Genomic DNA, 20,482 nt, shown 5'->3' with positions numbered 1-20,482 from the left:
CATTATTTTCAACAAAGATGGCGGACAAGGATCAACAGCCAGAAACCTTGATCAGCGAGTATGAAGCAAGGCCATGTCTTTGGGACACTCTCAGTCCCCTTAATCACTAACACTGTCTTTGGAGATTTCTGGTTCAATAGAGTTTACAATTTCTGCAAATTGATCCGAGCTCACTCTCATCATCTCCAACGCGCATATGTATCTTGAAGTGAACATACCCTTTTCTGTAGGAAAAGAAAACAAACAGCGGTTACAAACATTTTCATTTTATACTTGACGTTTCGTATGTTGCAGCATACATCATCAGAAGTGACGGTTAAAACTGTTACACAGAATTTTAAAAAACTAGAGCTTGGAACTGGTGACTAGTTAAAAAGTGTGATAACAAAATCGTAACTTCCGGTAGACGATTCTTCCGGAAGAAATTAATAAAGAAAAAGCTTCTCACTACCAAAGTTTTCATTGAGAGAGGGTTTTAAATCACTGATTAATAGCGTTTCTTTAATTTTACATTGCAAGTCGGACTTTCCAGTTGCGAGGATTTCAAAATGGTCCCATTTGATGTTATGACCGGTAGAAATTGTATGGTCTGCAACAGCAGACACAAGTCGGCCACGCCTCATTTTATACTTGACGTTTCGTATGTTGCAGCCTACATCATCAGAAGTGACGGTTAAAACTGTTACACAGAATTTTAAAAAACTAGAGGGATGAACTGGTGACTAGTCGGCCACGCCTCTGCTGTTGCAGACCATACAATTTCTACCGGTCATAACATCAAATGGGACCATTTTGAAATCCTCGCAACTGGAAAGTCCGACTTGCAGTGTAAAATTAAAGAAACGCTATTAATCAGTGATTTAAAACCCTCTCTCAATGAAAACATTGGTAGTGAGAAGCTTTTTCTTTATTAATTTCTTCCGGAAGAATCGTCTACCGGAAGTTACGATTTTGTTATCACACTTTTTAACTAGTCACCAGTTCCTCCTTCTAGTTTTTTAAAATTCTGTGTAACAGTTTTAACCGTCACTTCTGATGATGTATGCTGCAACATACGAAACGTCAAGTATAAAATGAAAATGTTTGTAACCGCTGTTTGTTTTCTTTTCCTATTGAAATTGAAATGGCCAAAGGACAAAAGTATTTATGATGATACCCTTTTCTACACGCTCTCTTAACCACTTTTGGTTTTCCTCGTGTAAATCCATCATTTCAGTCCTCAAACAGCTTCAGTAGCACAAACGGCACGAGCGGTTTTCGTTTCAGTGTTAGCGCCATACTTATAAATTTGGCGCGAACTTGAACTTGAATGTTTCATCAAGCAATGTTGGATAGTGTTTTGCCACTACCTCAACATTTACATCCAACAATGGTGCATGTGGAATCCAACTTTGTTCGATAGTTTGGCCAGGGCTTAAGAGGAAATGGATTATTCCGGCGATAGCCGTAACATGCCGGATAATGCAGATTTAGAGTTCGATCACTGCCTTTCTCCACTTCTCGCATCAGATCGATGGATGGTATAGGGTTACAGATAAATATTATTTACAGTTCTTCTCTTTTGTAACTGTAAATAATATTTAAAATTTGGTTATATCAACGAAGTTGATAATGTAAATTGACCACCTTACAGTGATTCTAAAAGCTGACGTTTCGAGAGTTAGACCTTCTTCAGAGAGAATGGAGGAATTATGGGTTATGTGTAGTTTTTATAGTAGAGTAGAAGCTAAGCTATTGGTGGTAACATGGCAACGCGAAAAATAGGAATATATTAGTTAAATGAAAAGCGTTTGTTAATACCATGAGGATTAAGGGTGCCGATTTGGAAGATGAATTTTTGTTCCAAATTCTTGCGGCTTTCCGTCGTACCTTGATGTAGGGAATGGCCGCAGATAGCCATGTGTTTGGAGTGGTTACGGAGATGTTCGGATGCGCCTCGGTTAAAACAGTGGTGTCAACTAATCGAGCTCGATTGCTTTGGGATTTCGGTTTACGGTCGGTTTACCGCTAATCAAGCCCGATTGTACCTCGTCAATTTGGATTGTAGCTCGATTACACTAAAAATACTGACTTGGGACGACTCACGCAGGTCGAAGTCCAGTCCCCATAAAGAACCGCGATTCTATTGGTCAGCTCCACGAGCATGGCTGTTAAATGACGGGGCAAAATCGAGGGGAAGGTTGTTTTATGACTTGAGGAAAACTTCATTAAAACGTTGGACTTTCTGTTTCTCTTCATGTGGTGGCAAAGTCGTGCATGGGAATATAGAAGTGCGCATCAGGAGCAAGGTCAAATAGACCATACCTAGTTCTCTCAAGGTATTGTTTAAGACAAAGTAGAGGAGACTGGTTATGAAACCTGGCAAACTTCAAGGAGGCCCTCTATTGTTTCTGGTTTGACGTTGAACCGTATTATCACGTGATCACGACAGTGCGCACTGTTTTCAATCCAACATGTCGGACGATGGCGATTTCTAGACTTACAATGTCATGTTGCGTGACAAATCAGGCTCGTTTTAGTTTTTGCGCTTGCGCAATTAGTTCCGTTTTTAGTTTTAGACCATGTGGTCCGTGTTGCAAGCCCGGAAAGGCGTAAGTGTTTCGTTTTTTCTTTCCTGTCCCCCTGTCTTACATTTGTGTACAATTTTACCCTGTCATTCAGTTTGACAGGTGTAAGGTGTGAGCGAAGATCTAGAGCTCAGCGAGACGTCAAATAAACACACTTGTTCAAACCAAATGGGTTGTTTTTCACACGGACCCGCGCCGGTCAGGAACCCATGACTTGGAGCCTACAACTCTACTGTGTTCGTGTAACGGCGTTTTCACAGACCGATTTATTTTTAGATTGGATTTCCCGCGAATGAGACTCCCACAGGAGCCCGATGACCAATTACAAGAAATTAAGCTGACGTCATAGGGTCACCGAACCGGAACTGCATTTGTTTTTTGACCTAATTCACGGGAATGACTAGTCTAAAAATAAACCTACTTGTGAAAACGCCGTTTCACAGACGCTGTATGGAAGTTGCACACTCCAGATGGGCTCCTGCGCCGGTACAGTACCGTTTCGAGAAATAGACACACAGTCTTATTATTGTGTTCTTGTTGCCATGGTTTCAGACAACCTGAATGTGACCTCTTAAGAGCTTGCGTTGGTGTCTATTACTCATACTGCGATGACAACACAATAATAATACAATTTCTTTCGAAGTCAATCACACGTGGCATATTCTAAATTCGTCCGTTTCGAGAAATAGACACACTCTTATTATTGTGTCCTTCTTGCCATGGTTTCAGACTACCAGTATGTGACCATTTATGAGCTTGCGTTGGTGTCTGTTACTCATACTGCGATGACAGAACAATAATACAATTTCTTTCGAAGCAAATCACCCATAATTTACACTCGTCCGTTTGAGAAATACACTCTCTTTTTTGAGCCTTTGGAGCTATAGTAATTCTTAGTCAGTTTAAGTTATCAGACCTCATTTCTGTTAACGAAAAATCTTGCTACATACCATCACAAATTCAATGTTTATGAGTATGGTATCCCTCACGTTTTATCTCATCGCACATCTTACAAATTTTAAACAGAGAAGAAGCAGGCTATGATAGGCAATTTGATCTTTTTTTAGCCCCACACTTAAGAGCGGAGTTATTGTTGGAGCTAATCGATTTTTCTAACGTTTCCATGTGATCTACAGGTTTTTCTCCGTGAGTGTCGTTTTATCCTCCCACTGTGTCGTGTATGAAAATGACTTTGCCATGTTGTCATTTTTATTGGATTACTGCGTCGCCGTCGTCCATCGAAATAGATCTGTCATGTTGGTATTTTTAAGTGCGCGTGTCGTCCATCGAAATGACTGTGCCATGTTTGTATTTCAATTGGTTTACCGCGTCTTCGTTGAAAATGACTAGCTGTGCCATATTGGCATATAAATTATTTAACTGCGTCGTCTATTAGGAATGCCTGTGCCCTACTGGAATTTCAATAACTTTCGAACTTCGTTCATCGAAGAGACAGTGTGCCCGACTGTCCCTTTTTCTTCTGGATTTTCTTTTAAAGCCGTCCACGGAAAAGACTGCTTGGCTAACTCTTAAACTACCGTGTACAGATGAATAAGCTCCACGCTTGTTAGACTTGTCTACTGTTTTTGTCTTTTTTCAGAAACATTGAAAAATTACACCGAATATTAATTAATTATCATTCATAACTGGCATGAATATTTGCTCTTGTAGTTTTTGTCCAGAGGTGTTTCAGTTACGGACTACAACGAAAGAAAAATTATCGTTGTAATGGGAGAGAGAGAGAGAGAGAGAGAGAGAGAGAGAGAGAGAGAGAGAGAGGGTGGGGAAGGCGTAAGATTATTATGTACTGGCAAAACGAAGATTTCCAATGACCGGCTTACGCTGGCTGGGAAGGTACTCAACATGATAAATGCCGTTGGCTGGCGCCCACAGTGCAATATCTCTTCCTGGCTGGGAAAAGTGGATAATTGTTTCCCAGGGTAGTTAAATATTAACCGAAAATGTGTTCACGGATGCCCACAGATCGTCTAAGTCGATAACGCATACATTCTGAAGAACTGTTGGTTGGGTACTGCTGACTATCGACATACCAAACAGCTAATGCTTGGATTCGCTCTGACGAAGTGCTAAGGCTCGAAACGTCAGCTTTTAGAATCTCTGTACGGTGGCCAATTTACATTATCAACTCCGTTGATAAAACCAAATTTTTGTATACTACTTCCCCACCGACGCAGCACCACAGTTTCTTTAGAAGTTTCTTTTTCAAGTACACGAAGTGTCCCTTTAACTCTAAACATGTGCTTCATATTCCTATTTTCAACAATAACTTGAAGGCCAGTGTCACGGTGTTAGCGTTATTTTAGTTCAGTTTGTTGTAAATGCTTTTTCTTTACTTGAGGACCGGAATAGGCCAGTTTCGTATTCTAACGGGTTGGATTGGATCGAGCATGAAATGGAGGCTAATGCTGGGGAATCTTTTTTCCCCGCATTAGCCTCCATTTCATGCTAGATCCAGTCTAACCGTGAGAATACGAAACTGGCTTATTTAGGGGACACTTTGTGACGTCAATTGTCTGCATTCTTAGCGTAGAGGCCAGCCGAGCAGTCGTCAACATCAGAACTTAATACTCCTACAGCAAGTGTCTGACAAAGCACAAGTGGAGTGCGATCAGTTCTTGATAAAGGAGTGAAATCGAGCGTTTTGAAGACATGATCGTGCGTGAGTACACGATCCTGCAACAGTTTCAGATTGAACTTGCAGTATACCCGAATGGACGAACGAATGAACGAACGAATAAATGACGAGTACAGGGCCAGCTATACTCAGTAGATTTTGCAGGGTGATACATAATTACCGCAAGAGACCAATTTTAATTAATCCACATCCTTTCGAGTAACTCCCGGTCCAAAATGACACTATTCAAATATTGTAGCTTGAAAGACTAAGCGGAACGCAGGGAGGGGAGGCTTCGGTTGAGCCTTAAATATATACATTTTTTTCAATTTATCAATTTGAAATACTCATTTATTATAAGACGGCTAAATTAACAGGCTATATTAGATAAAAATACATTACTATGTACTCTCTCTATTTTTAATTAATATTCTATCCTTGTCTTTGTGTTACAGCATCCTCTGAACAAATTTGTTTTTAAATTATTTAGCTCTATCTATTTTATCTTTTCTCCATGCCTGCCATACCCTGTAACAAATGAGCAGAAAGAAAACATTAACAAAACGATTAGATCGAGTTTAAGATATATATTAACTGGAGTGAGAGAGAATAAGCCATGTTGAATCATGATTGTAGATGCAAACACCTTGCACGGGCACCTTGCACCTTGCATGGGAATGGAACTCTGCCAGCTGCGTCGACTACTTTTGTATTTAATGAAAATCTTTTAGTATTTGGTTAAGCCCTGAGCCCTAAACATAAGCAGGAATACAAAAGGCCTGCAGTGTACTCCTTGTATAGTTCTTCGGAAAGTTCTAAGAGTAAGTACGTCGTCAGTCTTCCAGGAATAGAGAGACTGATTAATCTGGAATTAAAGTTCTCAAATAGTAATTTCTGGATTAATGAAATCGTTACCTGAAAGATAGATAGATAAAACCGTTTATTGAAAAATTACACTTTGCAGCCAAAGGCTAAATTACGTGAAAAAAAGGAAAGTATACAAAATAAATATTATAAGTATGTAAAAAATAAACATTTATAAAATCCTAGAAAAAAAAAATACAAGCATGGCATAAATTCTATATATGTATATAAAAACGTCTTAAGATAAACTACGGCTTGATGTTAGAATATATAAAATATACAATACTAACAATAATAATAAGCTATGACTTGACTTATGATAAAGGAATTTCTAAATCGATCAAAGCCTGATTCAGACGCTTTTCAGTTACCGCCCATGGTGATACGTTTAGATTGTGTTATCATGCAAACTAAATACATGTATATTATTTTAGGCTGTTTGTCCATGGCGAAACGGATCAGACAGTCTAATTAAAACCGGTTTCGACCTAGACCACTTGCTAGAAATAACAGACTAAATAGATGCTGCGATTCGTTGCCTGAAGGAACTGAACCTTGGCGATGATTAATCGAAAATAAACTGCGCATGCATGGATTAGCATTATTCGGCTTTCGCTGACCTTTACAGAGCTGAACTGGGTCCAGTGTCCCTCTCGGTCAAATTACACAGTCTTCAACCTGGAGCATGGTAACTTGTCAATGACCAAACTGTTTATTTGCTTGGTCTGTAGAAAATGAAGAAAAATCACCGTACGTCATAATTGCAATTCCGATATGTCTAGGCAATAACACACTTCCTTGCTAAACTGACTCAGTAACTTTCACTGAGTGCCGTCAAAGCAGCAAAGTCGAAGTTATGACTGCTGCCAGACACAGGAACTGCAAATAATCACAGAAACCGATACTATTTAGAAATCGCTGTTTGGATTCGGTTTTATGATGTTCAGAATAGGTGTCAGGAAAGTGAAAGCAGTTAGTGAGTCTTGGAAAGTGGAATAAGCCTTGGCCAATGGCCGAATTCAGTTATCGCCTCATTATATAGTGCTTTAGGGCTAACTTTTGAAGCCCGTATTTATTTCTTTTTGAACAAAAAAAATATTTACTCCCGCGTTAGGGAAGCCCAATTCGCACGATCAAACACGCGTTCAAGCTACGTTCTAGCACGGCTCTCCGAGGGACTGGAGCAGAGAGGAAGCCTGCTCGCGGGCTAACCACGTTAGAGCGTGGATTTTCCCGCAAAACTTGGTCTAAAAATAGACATTCTTCTGACGCTGATGGGAGCAAACCTGACTCTTATAATCTTGGGTAATGGACTCTTGAGATCATTTATATAAGAAAGACTGTCAGTACTGGTGTGAGTATAATGTATAACCCAGTTCCGAGACATGTAGCCACCGCTGAGATGTCAGAAGCGTAATAAGAGAAAGCCTTGACGTCGTTACCCTTTTGCATTTAAGCAATCGAACACGTTTTCCGTGTTTGCATAGCCTGATATAAACACGAGAGGGGTTGGGAGAATTTGAAACAGTTATGCAAACCCGAGACGAAGTCGAGGGATTGCATAACTGTCGCGATTGAAACAGATTTTCTTGACACACGGTCATATTTCCTACCAACCAATCAAAACGCGCGTCTGACAATACATAACCAATCAAAATTCGTGAGATGTCACTGCCGTGTTTACATACTCTCATCTAAACACAGCTATTGACCAATGAGAGTGCGCGTACTATCCTAATTATTTTATAAAAGAATTTGGTCGAAGCACTCGCCCAAGAATGCGAAAACGTCACTTCCGGTTGCCGTGCTCTTCCTCAGTATCTTGAGTAATGTAGGCTGAAAATGTGACACTAATTTATAACTACAGCAATGATATCTCGGGGAAATCACAAACTAACTGTCCAGGGTCAATTGAGAATTTATATTAGTAGAAACGTTAAACTTAAAATTCACCTTCAGAGTGGTATCCACTCTTGAGCTCCGATAAACTGTCCGACGACGCTTGTTCCACCACGTTCCTATTGCCTCCCGAACCTGAATTAAATCATTTTTTTATTGCAGATTAAATGGAAATGGCTCTTTTCATGAACGAAATCAAAGTACTTGTTTCTGTTGGGTACACAGGACTTCAACAAGATTTGGAGGCGTTCTTTTTCGTCGGACGCACCAAGGCTTACCGACTACGTGACTTTGCTGAACTTCATGGTTAATCAAGTAGAGGGCCATGCGAGGAAACGGGGAGGAAATACCTTGTTAATTACATGTAAAACTTGCACGTGATGGCTGAATACAGCTTGACTGTTAAAAGCGTTTTTGCGGCAGGCAATGCATCACAAACCTGTAGATCCAAGACGCAGTGGAAAATAAAAACGAAGAAACCCTGTAAGAAAAATGACGGAGCCGCATAAGCCATAAAAGTAAACTTGTAGGCTGCATAGCGGAAAACTTAGTCAAAATATTAGCAAGAATTCGGCTCCAGTTCATGACTGCTTAATTATCTTCTGAGCTACAATCTGGAATTTTGCATACAGAAATTCACATTAAACATCAGCAATATCAAATGCTGTTCATATAAAGGAATGATCTTGAGGTTTATGATAATAGATTGAAAAAATATGTATTTCATTTCACTTGCAGCCGAGTCGTCGGGTTGCGTGCTTCTGAATTGGATTTCATTCCCTAAACAGCGAGGGAGGATGATAAGCAGGGCCAGGTTGTTAGCTTTTTGTAGTGAAGACGGCTAGCTTCGTCTGTCCATATTGGCAAGTGCGAAAAGCAAACCTCTCGCATAGTCACTGCTCCATTATGCACTATATTCATTAGATGCACGCGAATTTTAATGACCGTAACAAAATTTCCCCAGTCTTCAACGGAATACAGACAAATAGGCCCCGTTTTAAACCTTTCATTTCACATGTGCCGAATCTAATGCAAATGACCGAAAACAATAGATTTTTCTCATTTGCATTTAACTCGGCACGTAACGTGTGAAATGCGACGTTTAAAACGGGCCTTACCTTACACTCTTTTTTTTTTTTGATTTTATATAAGAACGTTGAGGCTGCGATTAACCAAAGTTTTAACAACGTATGAAAAACATCCCTCAGGCTGTGTCGATTGTGAACGTTTTTATTTTGCTCGTTGTATTTTAAATGAAAGCCTAAAGTAATTAACAGTTATTCCATGAGCGCGCGTTGGATGTGAGATGATAGATAGCCAACGAGACGCGTAGCGCCGAGTTGGCTATAATCATCTCATATCCAACGAGCGCGAGTGGAATAATTGTTTTATTAAAAACGCCCCCAAAATATAGAAAACTAGACTACAATAGAAATAAAAAGGCCCAAAAAATCACGCGTATGCTTGCCGTGTTTGTAGATCATGATATAATGGCTCATAACCTATGATGGCTTAGCCAATCAAAACTCTCGAATTGCATTATCCAATGATCCAGTTTTTAATAAAGGTAATTATTAAATTCTCAACCTCGGATAATGCATTTCGCGTGCTCTGATTGGTTCACTCAATCTCGGTTTTCAGCTCATATACCATAGTTTGACCTTATATGGTAAATGATTGCGCTAAGCGTTGCTAAACTAAATTTTTTTGCGCCGGAAAGCGAAATTTCTCTTTGAATAAAGCCAAAAAAGAAAACAAACTTTTTTGTGGAAAGTTTGGATCAATTCCGACGTCTAGAAGTACGCTAAGAGGCAAGAAATGTTTTTGTGATGAGCCTAGGTCTGTCTGCCCACAAGGCATTACACAACATCGCATCTTCATCAAGTTTTCTCGATTTCGCTCGGATTTTCTTGCTTTTTTCGCTCGTATTTCATACTTCCAAATTTTTTGAGTTTAAGGAATTTAATAAAACAATTATTCCATTCGCGCTTGTTGGATATGGGACTGGTTATAGCCAACTCGAAGCTACGCTAAGTTTCAAGCATATGGTGTACTGTTTAAAATGGCGGCTTCTGAAGGTGCGGATATGTTTTTATCTAAATCCGATATCCCAAAAGGCTTATTGACCATTTTCATAAATGGCGACTACCTTTACATTCTTTTGTATTTATTTTAATTAAACCTACTGCCCTCATTTTGAAATGTTCTTTTGAAATTTGCTCGTCGTAGCGAGGCTTGAAAGGCTTATTAGCATTAAAACAAAACAGTATTTTTCTTCCTTCTTTCGTTCGGTTTTGCAAAGCCCCACGTCTCCCTGGGGTGGACGGGGTGGGGTGTGAGTTCTCAGTGACAAGTGCATTACGAGTTAGAATAAATCCGTTGCATGCTACTCAGTACTATTCCTCAACAACAAACAAACCTGAAGCGAGTTGAAGATTGCAAACAAATACAGAAAAACCACTGTATGCTGATCAAAACCGAGGACTCCAAACACCCACGTCAAACCAAGCAGTGGACAAAGTATAATCAAAGATTTGATTCCGCGCCTATGAAAAAGAAAGCAATACACTAATAATGTCAGTTGGTCAACACGCCATAAAAATAAGCTGAACAACTTCGTTCTCATGATCTCTCTTCTTCCTGTCCCCTCGACAGCGAGGTCGACATCGCTGACTGGCATGTCATAATCAATTGTAAAAGGAATAAATTTGTCAAACATTTCCGTTAGAAGAGGCTTTCGATATATCATGATTTGAGAGACGCCGAGAGAAACGTGTACATTAGGCAAAATGATTTGCATAGGCGAAACAGACAGAAAACTGGCCGACTGCTTCCGCGAACATCTTTGCGATGTTGAAAAAATATGATAAATATGCACCAAAAGCCATTGCGCGCCATTTCAACTTTCACACTATACCCTTAACATGATAGTTTGTGGTCTTTCCGTTCATTTTTCAAATCGGCACACTCATGGAATCAATTAGCGCTTTTTCATTCGACTAATTTTATTCGTGTTTTGTCCTTATCATGTCTCTTACACCAAAGGCAATGGCATAACTCCACCATGGCCACTTACTATACCACAGTTCACCAATCGCTCTGACCAGTGGCTAACGCTCGAAACGTCATCCGTCAATCATTTTCACTGTGGTAAAAACATTTGACGTGTATCAACAGTGATTAAGCCAATTTTTCTTGTTCCACTCTCCCATCAGTTCACACGGTCGCGGTTCTTACAAACTATTCCCTTTATTCGTTTATTATTTTGCAAAGTCCCTGATTCAATTTTTCCACGCCGGTACTTACACTTCTTCTCATCCTTTGCAGTCTTTCCTACTGCAAATCCTTGCAAAACAAAGCAAATACACTTCATTTTTACACCGAGCTTATGAATGGTCCATACTTACTTGATCTTTTCTTTGTGTGAGGCACTCGTCATTTTGTGACTTGTCAACATAGCTCGTATTACCCAAACAAATATGACGGCGTTAATCTGCAACATCACGGTTTCGCTATTATTACAAGAACACAGAAACCACGACAAAAAAAGGAAAGGAACATTAAGTATTATTGTTCTAGCGCTGGAGCACTAGAAGCTCATGACCTAGAAGCGTTTAAGTTTGGTTCAGAGCTGGGGTTTTTTGCGTTTAAAATTTACTTATTTGGATATAACCAGAAACCCGTAAGGGTTGAAACGTGTAACGCGCGTTCACAGCTTCCGAATATTCAGTGCTAAGTACCCATGATTTGGAAACCACTCGCTCCAGTTAATTTCGCGCGAGAACATTGGTGGTATTGCGTCACGGTGTTCTTGCGAACTGACTGGTTGAATGTTTCTCTCTTGTTGAATATGGTACTTAGCAAATTGAATAATCAGAAGCTTGTTTCCCAGCACACAAGGGGCCGTTACACGTTTCAACCCTTATGGGTTTCTGATATAACGTAGCTCGTGCAATTTCCCGCGTGTGCAGCGTCGATCTCATTTTTGTCCATATTTGGGAATAAAATTGGTGTCCTAAAAATCCCCACACGCTTCAAGGTCATGTGTTTCTGGGAGCACTAATTATAATTGGGGAGACTGAAAACTGGAATCAACAAATTAACGCAAATGAAGTCAAAATGTTGCTTTTTAAGGAGAGGGAAAGCCGGAGTTCCCGGAGAAAAACCTCTCGGTGCAGAGTAGAGAGCCAACAAACTCAACCACATATGACACCGAGTCTGGGAATCGAACCCGGGCCACTTTTGTGGGAAGCGACTGAGTGCTCTCACCACTGCGCCATCCCTGCACCCCCTGCCTCTTACTGAATGGAAAGCGTTTGCAAGGGATGGGAAATGGGAAATCCAGCACGAAGAATATGGAAACGAGGGAACGCAAAGACCACGCGAGGAAAGTGAAGAGGGGATCCTCGCAGGTCTGGCATGCAAATCATCATCATCATCATTTCTCTTTGCGCCAGTAGGCGCATAAGGCCGTCACGCTCTTTGCCCAATGCTCTCTGTTTCGCGTCGCTGCCTTGGCCACATTCCAACTCTTCCACCCCGCTTTGTCTCTCTCCTTCTCGACCGTCCTTCTCCAAGTGGTCCTTGGTCTCCCTCTCGCCCTTCGAGTCTTCGACCCTCCGGCGTCCATCCCAAAGCTGTGAAACAATCATTCTCATCTTCTCTCCTAAGTACGTGCCCCAGCCAGTTCCACCTTCTCCGTCTTATCTCGCAGCTTATGTTGTTGATTTCTGCCATTTCTACTACTCTGTTGTTTGATATTCTTTGCTGCCATCTGATTCTCAGTATCCGTCTCAGACATTGGCACTGGAAGCTGTTCAGTCTTCGTTCATAAGCCTTTTTGATCTTCCAAGTTTCGCAACCATATAACAGGACTGGTCGAACTAAGGTCTGGAATAGGCGTATCTTGGTTCCTCTTCCTATTCCTCTGGCTGCCCATACCTTCCCTAGCCTCTGAAACACACCACGGGTCTTCTGCAGCCTGTTCCTAATGTCTCTACTGCCTCCACCCTCTTTGTCCACGGTAGCTCCCAAGTATGGGAACTCCCCGACATCCTCCACTTCCTCGCCATTCACCGCAATCCTCTCCCTGTTGCTGGCATACTCCGTCCTTAGTGTTTTACACTTTCTCGCATTTAGTTTAAGGCCCACTCTGGCTGCTTCCTCTGTCAGTCTCCCAGTCTTCTCATGCAAGTCATTTAACCTGGATGACAGCAAGGCGATGTCGTCTGCAAATTCTAAATCCTCCAGCACTGTTGTGAAATTCCATCGTATCCCTCTTCTCTTATCTGCTGTTTTCCTTTTCATGATCCAATCCAGGGCCAGTAAGAACAAGAATCCTGACATCACACATCCCTGCTTAACACCGGACTTGATCTTAAACCAGTCTGATGTTTCAGTTCCATCAATGACTGCGCACCCGAAGACCTCATAAACGTCTGCAATCACTCTCACCATCTTGCTTGGTATGCCATAACTCCCCAAGATATTCCATAAGCTTTCTCTGTGTATCGAATCAAAGGCTTTCTCAAATTCCACAAAGTGTATGTATAGGCCTACCCTCCACTTATTTGCCTGCTCTAAGATGTTTCTCAATACAAAGATCTGTTCACTTGTGCTTCTCTTTACTCTGAACCCAGCCTGTTCCTTTCGAAGCTTCTTGTCTACACCTATCCCAATCATCTCTAGCATCATCCTACAGAATACCTTACTAATGATGGGTAGTAAAGTCACCCCTCTCCAGTTGTTACAATCGCGCAAGTCACCTTTCTTGAATATCTTAACAATAAGTCCCTTCTTCCATACCTTCGGCCACCTCTCAACCTCCCAAAGCCTATTATAACATTTAGCCAGTCTACTTGCCGTGCCTTCCATGTCAGCTCTTAGTAAGTTCGGACCCACTTCATCTACCCCTGCTGCTTTTCCCGCCTTCGTATTCTTTAATGCGTTCTTAACCTCTTGTACCCTCCATCTTCCAAGGTCAATTTCCTCGATCTCGCCTGTTTCTTCTCTACTATACTCTTCAACTGGATTGGTTGGGTCATCTCTGTTTAATATTTCACTAAAGTGCTCTACCAGTGCTCTGCAGTTTTTCTCGCGCTTCTGTCTTAAGCTCTCCTTGCTTGTTTCTCACGCCTACTTCCCGTCTCTTCCGTTCCCCTACTATTGCCTTGGTCATGTTGTAGAGCTCCCTATTTCTACCATTCTCAGCAGCCTTTTCCGCTGCTGCAGCCTTCTCCTCCAACCAATTCCTTTTATCCTCCCTCGCACTCTGTTTCACTTCCTTGTCTTTCACCTTATACTCCTCCCTCCATCTCTGCTTTAATCGCTCTGATCTAGCACCTTCCATTTTAAGTTTTACGTCTTTCCTCTCCTTGACGTTTTTCCAAGTCTTGTCTCCTATCCATGACTTGCTCTGCTTTTTTGACCTCCCGATAACTTTCTCTGCGGCACCTCTGTACGCCTCTAAAAGCTTATCGTGCTCTTCCTCGGATCTTCTATATCTCCTAGCACGTCAAACCTGTTATTCACCTCAATGTTGTATCTCTTCCTGATCTCTTCACTTTGCAGCTTACGCATATCAAACCTTACCCTTGCCATCTTCCCCCTCTCCACCCAAGCCAACTTCAACCTTATTCTGCTTCTCAGAAGGTAGTGGTCACTGTATACATCTGCTCCCCTCATCACCCGTGCGTCCATGATCGATGTTCTCATGCGTCCATTCACCATAACATGGTCAATCTGATTTACTGTCTTCCCGTATGGTGATCTCCAGGTCAGTTTATGTATCTCTTTGAGGGGGAATATTGTTCCAGTTATGACTAACCCATTCACACTACAGAAATCACATAGCCTTTCCCCGTTGTCGTTCATAACTCCAACACCAAACTTCCCCATTACTTCCTCCCTGTGTACATTGTTGCTTCCAACCTTGGCGTTCAGATCCCCCATCACTACAATCATGTCGTGTCTACTGCAGCTTGAGATAGAATCCTGTAGCTGGTTGTAGAATTCATCCTTTTCCTCGTCTATCGCTTCATTCGTTGGTGTATACGCTTGTATCACCATCAGCTTTCTATATTTTGAGTAGAATCGTGCCTTGACGATTCTCTTGCTTATCGGCGTCCACTCCATCAAGGCTCTCTTCGTCCTTGCACTCATCATGATTGCTACTCCTCCTTGTCTCGCTCCGTCATCTCCCACATACACCACTTTCTCACCACTCCCTAGTGTCACTGATCCCATCCCCCTCCATCTGGTCTCGCTTAACCCTAATATTTCAACTCCATAGGCCGCCATTTCCTTGGCCACTTGTGCTGCCCTTGTTGCCTCCTCCATAGTCCTCACATTCCAGCATCCAATGGTCGTCTGTTTCTTGGGGGCTACTATGGGGCCTATCGGCCTTTGGGCTTCCTGCCGGCTTTGACCCAAGAGCGTCATGGTGGTCCCAGCAGCAACACCCCCAGATTGCATCGTGACATTGTCTACGTTTCCGGTTTCTGTAACAGTAAATTTTTTTAAGGGGCAGCGTCGTTAGCCCCGCGCCCAACCCCCAACCTGGAGGACCAGGGGGTCACTCTTTGTCTGGTCTCTACCCTTTGACCTGTTCGGCATGGGTGACCCTACCAGGAGTTCAAGACTCCCGCCGACATAGCTCTAGTGGTCATCGAGACACACAAACTGCCCCACCACGATAAGGTGGTGATCCCAATCGGAGAAGCTGGCATGCAGATGCACCCAAGTTAAGACGTCAACTTTTTTTTATGCGTTTCCTTATTTTGGTCAGTCGGATGTCAAACATAAAAAAAAAAAAACACACACAACTTTTAAATTTGCAAGACATATTTCGGATACTCAGTATCCATCTTCAGTTGAAGGATGTTTATGAAGGGCTTCTTTGATCTTAAGTTGGAAATTAGTAAGAGCCGAGTCTAAGATGGAAAAACAATTGAAAGATCATAGATTCTTACACGACTCAGAAACCTGAAGATGTTCATAGATCCGAGAACAAGTGCTCACGAACCCTGGTGCCAAAATGTCTAGTGGTTTCACCGACATAACAGGTACGACATCCTGCACATGTAAATTTGTAAACCACTTGGGAAAGGAGCGCATTGGGAATCGAATACTTCACACTAAAAATGTTACTTAACTTATAGGAAGTGAAGGCTAACCTAATCTCTAAATCCTTACAATATTTCATGACGATAAATTTGATTTTACGTTGCGCTAAAAGGGAAAAGGGTCCAATACAAGGTAATTTGAAAAACCGTTTGGTCGTTCCCTCAGAATGGTCCTGCCGGGATGCATCAACTGAGGTGTTGTGGACCTTATAAAGGTATTGATTAACTACTCTTTGTATAATGTTACAGGGGAAACAATTTTTCATAAGAATAGATGTTAATTGTTGGATGTCGGTGTGAAAGCCGCTCCAGGAGTTGTTGATTTTGAAGGCCTTGTCCACTAATGTACGAATGAGACCACTTTTTGTAAGAAAATTTGCAACAATACCGGTCGTCAACGGTTATCACATTACACCATTACCGCTAACGCGCGCCTTCTTGGCTGCGGCCAGAGTCGGTGTTCTTGGTGCTGACCAAAAGAAAAGCGGACTCTTGGGACGAAAATTTGCAAACTGTAAACGCGACTGCAAGACCGTGGTCACGTGACATCCTCAGGTTTGGCGCCTGATGATAAGGGTCACTTATGTCTTTAATCATGACCATCTTGCATAAACCTACCAATAAGACTGTGAGAGAAGGTCCAATAAACGCCCAGATGAGACCAGAATGAAATGATAACCAGCATCTGAGAATAAGAAGGAAAGAAAACATTAAGGGCGACAAAGAAGAGCAACAAATGACAATCTTTCTCTAGCTGAAATCATCAAGATGGCTAAATGACAAATGGTTATGTACTGGCACGCGCTATTAACGTAAATTTTGTTACGTCATGCCGTTATATGAAATTTTCATGACGAGCAAAATGCCTGCCAAAAAAATACAATGGGGCATTGCAATAACCACTAACAAGTGTAGAACAACATCAAAGAAATACAGCAAAGCCAAAGACATTCAACTGATTGTATTTGGGTAATCTTGAAGTCGGCCTGAAGATTCTGCCCGGATAATGTTTTTTTTTGTCCAATTCATTTTGCTTGTGATTAAAATAACATCGAATGCGGTTCAGCGTTGTCAGTACTCTCATCGACAACAGTATTCGTCATCACAGTGGTTAAGATGTTGTGGACTTATTCAATTTTTTTTTTTTACCACAATATTCAACGTCGAAGAAAATGTTTATTTCAATGCGCGTGCAAGATCGTGACATAAAAAAGAGCAAGCGTTGTCTATAACTTCCTCGCAATCTGATTGATTTATTTTTCAAAACGAGCGCTTCTGATTGGCAATTACAACAAGGGAAAGTTGACGCGATACTCTTATAGACAACGGCAGATAAGCCAATCAGATCGCGAGAATACAAAGCAATAGTGGTAAAAGCATAATTTTACATTAATGAATAAAGGAATTCTATATCATGATGAACGCGACGCAGCCCCGTTATTCGCTTACATTTAAAAACTTAATTCTCTTACGTTTTATCCTCTCCATATCCCTCTGTTCTTGTGATACACAAGCATGGAACCACAATAACTAACGGCCCAGCTGCAAAAAACACGATGTATATTAAACGACAGTAATCGGAGCATTGTCGGGAAAAACTTTCTTAGAGTTGTCAGAGAAGATTTACAATGCAACCAATCAGATAAATGAAATTTGAACACGTGATCACACTGCTATATCATGGAACCCCTTGGAAAGATGATGTAACAGGGCTCAAACAGCTCTTATTTTTCAGATAGCTGATAATTAGCTATTAGAATCAGGTAGTCGGAAAATTTAGGCCATTTTAGCGATGAAGGATCTATTCTGTTTGTCCGAATAATTCATTTTATGTACCCTGAATTATTTTAACGATTCTTTTTATCGGTGAGTCAACTGCCTGGCTTTAAATCATCATGCAAATCAACCTTACCCCAACCAAGAATGTAGGAATATTTCCACCGCCACTCTCCGCTAAAAACTTGAACTATGGCGTAGTATATCTGTAAGCCTTCAGCAAGCATCCAAAATACGGCGCTCAAGAAAAAGTAGTGAAGAAAGATGGAGATAACAGTGCAAAGTACCTATGTACAGAAAATCAAACAGACAAAAACATCAGTTTAAGGCAGGAACCCATCTGGAGCGTGCAACTTCCATACAGCGTCTGTGAAACGGCGTTTTTAAAAGTAAGTTTATTTTTAGACTAGTCCTTCCCGCGAATTAGGTAAAAAACCAAAGGCAGTTCCGGTTCGGTGACCCTATGACGTCAGCTTCATCTCTTGTAATTGGTCATCGGGCTCCTGTGGGAGTCTCATTCGCGGGAAATTCAATCTAAAAATAAGTCGGTCTGTGAAAAAGCCGTTACACGAACACAGTAGAGTTGTAGCCTCCGGGTCATGGGTTCCTGTTTAAGGCAAATAAAAGAGTGAATGGAATCCACGCATTTAAACGAAAAGTGCTTCCCGAAAGTACATTACTTTTGCGTTTTGAAGGAAGTTGGCTTCTTCAATTTTATGAACCACATAAAAATGTACCCGGCCGGAACACAATCGGACGATATCTGAGCAAAACTATTCACCAAAAGGAAAAGTGATCCTCGCGCTTATCGATCTGGAAAATTTCAGCAATTGCCTCTTATAGAATCTGAAATATCCAGGTGGCTTAGTCAAAGGGCTTCGAACCCACACGCGTTAAGTATAACACCGCAGATGTTAAATGCTGCCGCAGTGAGTGAGTAAAAACCAACATTTGACTTGATTTAAGTTGATTGTTACTTGCGGTTTACAGTGTCCCCGATTAGTGCTCCAGCGCCAGAACAACTTGACACTTAAATAAAGTTCCTTTCCTGTCCTTTCCTTTCCTTTCCTGAAGCGACCGAATGATCGGGAGAAGAACACATTTTTCTTCAGAACGCATGGGGTTGTTGTCAAAGGCACCAGAAATTGTGGTAATGCGCAAATCCTCAAACGTCACCGCAGCCATGTTGCTGTTCCAAAACAAAGAAATAGCAGCCGCGATGGTTTACCAAACTAACCCTCCGGAAATTGAACTCTATTTTTATGCAAATACTTTCTTTTCTTTCAGTAATCCAATATGGCTGCTGAAAACGCTCTATAGATAGTTTTACCGCCACGCAAAAAAAAAAAAAAAAAAAAAAAATATCCGAAATCGTTCAATGAAAAAGCCCAAGAACTTGGAATGTTGTAGGAAACAGGTCTTTTAACCACCTCTCCAATTCTCGGGTACGTGCGGTACATCGTTTCTGAGTTATTAGTCGAAGCATTTCGCGCAATTTTGTAGAGTTTTGTATGGAGACACCATGTGATTTACCAGTATGGCGGCCGGTAATCAAATAAAATACATGTGTATAAACACATCTCCTAATGTACTTGAAAGGCTCAAACTGCTGAGATTCATAGAGATAGACACTTTTTTTCCAACCAAATAGCTTTGTATCATGGTGTCATGAAGGTCACTATTCGGAAATTCAAAATGCTGTAAGACGTCACGGAACTGGATAAAACTTGAAAAACGATTTATTTCTAGGTCATATTATGCCAGGGCTCGCATTTGATCGGTTATCGATGCAAAAATTTTACCTTTATTGCACTAATTTCAACTTTCTACACTAATTTCACTTTTCTGCACTTTCGTTTGGGATTAATTGACGTGCTTTCAGCCAATCAACGCGTTGAAATTTTTTCACGTACATTACGCTTGACTTTATTCTTTAATGTTTATCCATAATTCGAATTTGTTAAGTGAAAAACAAAAATACAGAAAAAAAAGTTAATTATAGTCGACTTTTGTCTTCAAAAGAAGTACTAACGATAAAGACTCTATACAACTTTAGTACTCTTCTTTTTTTGTTTTTTTTTTGCAAATTAGAACTTGTTGCCTCGTTCAAGATTAAATATCCTTTTGAATTTCAATTAAAAGAACGAGGCAACAAGAGACAATAGGCCACTTTCCATGCTTTAAAATTCAGCTTGAAAGAGAGGTTTAGAGAACAAAGACAAAGAAAAGTGGATGACATGTCGATAATTGACACATTCATTCCAACGTGTTTGTTTCTGTTGTTTTTGTCCTCTCTGCCTCGCTGTCAAGCTGGATATTGATACTATTTACAAGCAAACAAATGAATACTGCATTGACGGCCATTTTGAAATAAGGTTGTTGAGTTTGAGCGCCTTGCTTATGCTTGCGTGGTTACTGAGGAGCAACTGAGGCGTTTACCTTAATTTTCCTTGCACGTGAGCCAATCAGGAGAAAAATATTGGCAGCCAGCAAAGCAAAACAAAAGTTGACGTGTATCGTTGTCTTCGGAGACTTCAAATTTCTAGGAAAAGATAACATATCCCTTTGCATAAGTAATTCCAAACAAGACATTCTCTCAACTTTTATGCAAACTCTTT

At 41.0% G+C, this 20,482-nt stretch overlaps 1 protein-coding gene and 1 pseudogene across 1 annotated transcript in view; both read right to left on the bottom strand.

The window, feature by feature from the left end:
* Window positions 1-5,566: 5,566 nt before the first annotated feature.
* The window catches only part of LOC137990849 (adhesion G protein-coupled receptor B1-like), a 60,412-nt gene continuing 45,496 nt past the window's right edge, over window positions 5,567-20,482 (bottom strand). Inside the window, exons 21-30 of the mRNA XM_068835957.1 lie at window positions 20,304-20,406; window positions 18,001-18,151; window positions 17,561-17,630; window positions 16,707-16,773; window positions 11,373-11,458; window positions 10,385-10,511; window positions 8,405-8,446; window positions 8,020-8,100; window positions 6,687-6,791; window positions 5,567-5,730 (exon numbers count right to left, since the gene is read on the bottom strand). Of these exons, the coding sequence (XP_068692058.1) occupies window positions 6,729-6,791; window positions 8,020-8,100; window positions 8,405-8,446; window positions 10,385-10,511; window positions 11,373-11,458; window positions 16,707-16,773; window positions 17,561-17,630; window positions 18,001-18,151; window positions 20,304-20,406 (790 nt within the window). The 3' untranslated portion in view covers window positions 5,567-5,730; window positions 6,687-6,728. The remainder of the gene's footprint in view (window positions 5,731-6,686; window positions 6,792-8,019; window positions 8,101-8,404; window positions 8,447-10,384; window positions 10,512-11,372; window positions 11,459-16,706; window positions 16,774-17,560; window positions 17,631-18,000; window positions 18,152-20,303; window positions 20,407-20,482) is intronic.
* On the bottom strand, window positions 12,404-15,303 carry LOC137991956 (craniofacial development protein 2-like; annotated as a pseudogene).

Source organism: Montipora foliosa, chromosome 2 (genome assembly GCF_036669935.1).
Source record: "Montipora foliosa isolate CH-2021 chromosome 2, ASM3666993v2, whole genome shotgun sequence".
Lineage (NCBI taxonomy): Eukaryota > Metazoa > Cnidaria > Anthozoa > Scleractinia > Acroporidae > Montipora > Montipora foliosa.
Note: the sequence above shows the minus strand (reverse complement) of the source record. Positions and strands in the feature narration are given on the sequence as shown.